This window comes from Marmota flaviventris, chromosome 8 (genome assembly GCF_047511675.1).
Source record: "Marmota flaviventris isolate mMarFla1 chromosome 8, mMarFla1.hap1, whole genome shotgun sequence".
Taxonomy (NCBI): Eukaryota; Metazoa; Chordata; class Mammalia; order Rodentia; family Sciuridae; genus Marmota; species Marmota flaviventris.
The window spans coordinates 13,311,736-13,315,451 of NC_092505.1; the positions used below are offsets into that span (position 1 = coordinate 13,311,736).

Consider the following 3,716-nt stretch of genomic DNA (forward strand, 5'->3'; position numbering starts at 1 on the left):
CAACTGATTATAATTTAGTTCAATGAATATAGTTGCCTTATCCAGTAAATATTTCGTTTAGAAACACTGGCCATCTGCATAGATATAAGATCCTTGGACCATCTGCAGAATTCTAGTTCCTTCATCTTAGAAAGACAAAGGACTAAAGACAGCCATAAAATAAGTCACCAAGGAAGCAAGCTGTAACCCACCCCATTCAAGTGCTGCGGTAATTGCATCACCAGAAAAGCATCTGGCTCCTTTATTTAATTTTTATTTTTTGCATTTTTTTTCTTATAAATAGGATCATCAAAAATATCAACAAGTAATTTTTCTTGGCTTAAAAGAAAATAATAGGCATTTGGTGCCAAGGAGGATGACAGTCTCCTGATTTTAATTGCTTTAGTCTTATTTGTCCTTTGGCATGGTTTGTTCCCTGATCTCCCTTCAGTACAGCTTGCTTTAAAGTTGTAGACAAATTAAATCAACCCCTTGGATCACATGTGTTCCAAAGAATGTGGTCTCCCAAGTATGAGCAATCTATCAATTCCTTACTCTCCTTTCACTTTGGCATTTTAACAGTCCTTTCAGATTTCTCTGGCAGATACTTTATTTTATACCTTAGTCAAAGCAGCTTTTACCAAGGGTTTCAGAATTACCCGTTCAAAGTGCAGCTTTCATGTTGCAAGACATTGGCTCACTTCTTGATGATTGTGCAAACATTTGTAATTATGCCTATAGGTAAACATGCTGATGTCTTCTTGGAAAACTGAGAAGTACAAAGAATGTTTATGTGCAGGTCCAACTGTTCCAAGTATCTCTCTTTGGTTTAGACACACCTGAGTCACCATCCCCCTCTTATTGGCCAAGAAAGTTGCCACACCTGATTTGCAAGCTTACCTGTTGGAGTCAATAGGGGGGGCACCTCACCAGCCAACACTGGATTTAATCTAGCTAGAAATAGCAAAGCAGCTCTTATTTGAAAAACCACTGGGTTCTGAGTTCATTTCTACAGGAAAACTGTTCTCTACGGAGGCACAGAGAGCCTTACTCTAGAGCAGCCTCACAGGCTCAGGATTCCAGTCGGATAAATCTCATTTGAGAGGACGATGGCAACCTACGCTCTGCAAATCGCTGGACTGGTGCTTGGTGGAGTTGGCATGGTGGGCACGGTGGCTGTCACCATCATGCCTCAGTGGAGGGTGTCTGCCTTCATTGGAAGCAACATCGTGGTGTTTGAAAACCTCTGGGAAGGACTGTGGATGAATTGCATGAGGCATGCCAACATCAGGATGCAATGCAAAGTCTATGATTCCCTGCTGGCTCTTTCTCCAGACCTACAGGCTTCCCGAGGATTGATGTGTGCAGCTTCTGTGCTGTCCTTCCTGGCTTTTATGACAGCCATCCTTGGCATGAAGTGTACCAGGTGTACTGGGGACAACGAGAACATGAAGAGTCGCATCCTGCTAACGTCTGGAATCATCTTCATTGTCACAGGCATGTTGGTGCTCATCCCTGTGAGCTGGGTTGCCAATTCCATCATCAGAGACTTCTACAACCCCATAGTGGACGCTGCCCAGAAACGTGAGCTGGGAGAAGCCCTCTACATAGGTTGGACCACAGCACTGGTGCTGATTGCTGGAGGGGCACTATTCTGCTGTGCCTTCTGTGGCACTGAAAAGAGCAGTAGCTACAGATACTCAATACCATCTCACCGCACCACTCAGAAGAGCTTTCACATGGAAAAGAAGTCTCCGAGCATATATTCCAAAAGTCAGTATGTGTAGTTGTTCATGACTTCTAACTTTACCTATAAATCCATGGGAATGACTAGAATGTCCACTACTTTCTAAAAAGAACCTTGATTTAACATTTTTAACTGCCTAAGCTTAATTACAGGCACTGTGCACCAGCTACTTATGATTCTCCAAACTATTTTAGCAGAATGAGATATTATACACACTGCTTTGATTGTTCTAGGAGCAAAGTCATTTGTTTTTTAAAAGGGCTCATGCATCTCTTCCCTTTCTCAGTACTTCAAAACAATACGGCTAAAGACTGTGTTATTTTACAAACTGTGATTTCTCTGTGTTATAGCATTATGTATGTAGATGAGCATGACATTTATGTTTCACATAAATAGAGACAAGCTTATATGGTTCTGTTTTAAATGAAATACGGATCCATTACACTGAATAAATACAATTCAACTATTGCTTTTCTGGGGAATCAGGGATGGGATTGAAGAAGGTTAATATTAATTGTTTAAAAACAGCTTAGGGATTAATGCACTCCATTTATAATGAAGGTTAAAATGAAGGCTTTAATCAGCAGTGTAAAGGAAACTAAATGGTTTTCTGATTCCGGTCTCTGAGCCTGGAGTTAGAAATCCTCACTTCTTTTATCCTCTTTCCCCAGAGGCCTTTCTCTCCTTGTATATTAAATTAACATCTTTGAAAAAGCAGATATTTTGTCAAGAGGCTTTGTGTTCAAACTGCTTTTCCAGGGCTAAGAAGATAACACTGTAGTCTATGAGAAATGAGCAATTTCAGGAAAGTGAATTTTTTATCTTAATTTTTTGTAGCTATATAAGAGGATGTATTTGATAAGAAATCATATATGTATGTGAATATTTCAGTAAGTATTTGAGTGTAGTCTTTGGAATTTTTATCACTGTAGATGATGCGGTGAAAATAAGGTTTTAGTTTTCATTTTCTTAACAACAAAACAAGACATAAAAAAGTAAAAAATAAAAAAAGTTGTCTTTTGAGAATTCCATCTTCCCCTATGTGGGTACCAAAATCAAAGTCAAAATTTCAGTACTCTCAAAGACAAATTCCCTTACTTATTTTGTTTTGTAAAGTTGTACTAAACTGGAAATATTATGTGTGTCCTCCAAATTTGATGCAACTGATAACATGATTTGAAGTTCTGTGTCTACGTTTATCATAAATGACTGTCTTATTTGCTTTATATTTTTTGTATAAATAAATTGTACAATTTTATACCTAATATTTTCCATTATTCCTTTTTACTGTTTTATTAATTTGTAAAAGAGTTTTTAAAAACCTGACATTTATGGTTTGCCAGTTTGAAAAGAATGTCTCATTTTAAGAAGGACTTATTTTAAAGACAGATTCAAGCACCTAACTCAGTCAGGAGACTATGAGATTTTTCAGGATAAAATCAGCATTAATTTTTGAGAATGTAATGTATAACATGTCATTTAATAACAATATATCTTATAATGATTAGACTCATATGCTGGTATTTGATTCAGATACTATCTTTATTAAGATAATACTATAAGTTTCTACAAACCTATTTATTATAAATATTATACATGTGACAGTCATACTTTTAAAAGCCATACTTTTTACATTTGCATTTCAACCTCTGAGAAATAAGACAAATTGATAATAGTGGTTAGTGGTCTGAGGTGTACATTCTACCCTCGGACCTGTATTGCTCTATAGAAATTATATTTTTATATCTCTTATAAGATTGACAATGTCCTTATTACAGTTCATAAGTAGCAAGACCTCAAAAAAATTAATTGATGTTACCTAATCAAATCAGTATAAAAAATAAGGACTGGTTGGTTTCATAGCTCATACTCCTTTTTTTCAGGGTTAATAAGACTAATCTCATCAAATTTTAGTTTATAAGCTAATCTTTGTATGAAAAAATAACATGCTTATCTACTGTTGAAAAAACTTTTTTTTTCCTTTTCTATA

The 3,716-nt window shown here is 36.3% G+C and overlaps 1 protein-coding gene across 1 annotated transcript; it reads left to right on the forward strand.

Annotated features, from left to right (window-relative positions):
* Window positions 1–1,088: 1,088 nt before the first annotated feature.
* Cldn8 (claudin 8) lies at window positions 1,089–1,766 on the forward strand. Its single transcript, XM_027929011.2, has one exon. The coding sequence runs from the start codon at window positions 1,089–1,091 to the stop codon at window positions 1,764–1,766; it is 678 nt and encodes a 225-aa protein (XP_027784812.1).
* Window positions 1,767–3,716: the final 1,950 nt, after the last annotated feature.

Coding starts and splice junctions, on each gene's coding strand:
- Cldn8 (XM_027929011.2), top strand. CDS start 1,089: ATGGCAACCTACGCTCTGCAAATCGCTGGACTGGTGCTTGGTGGAGTT.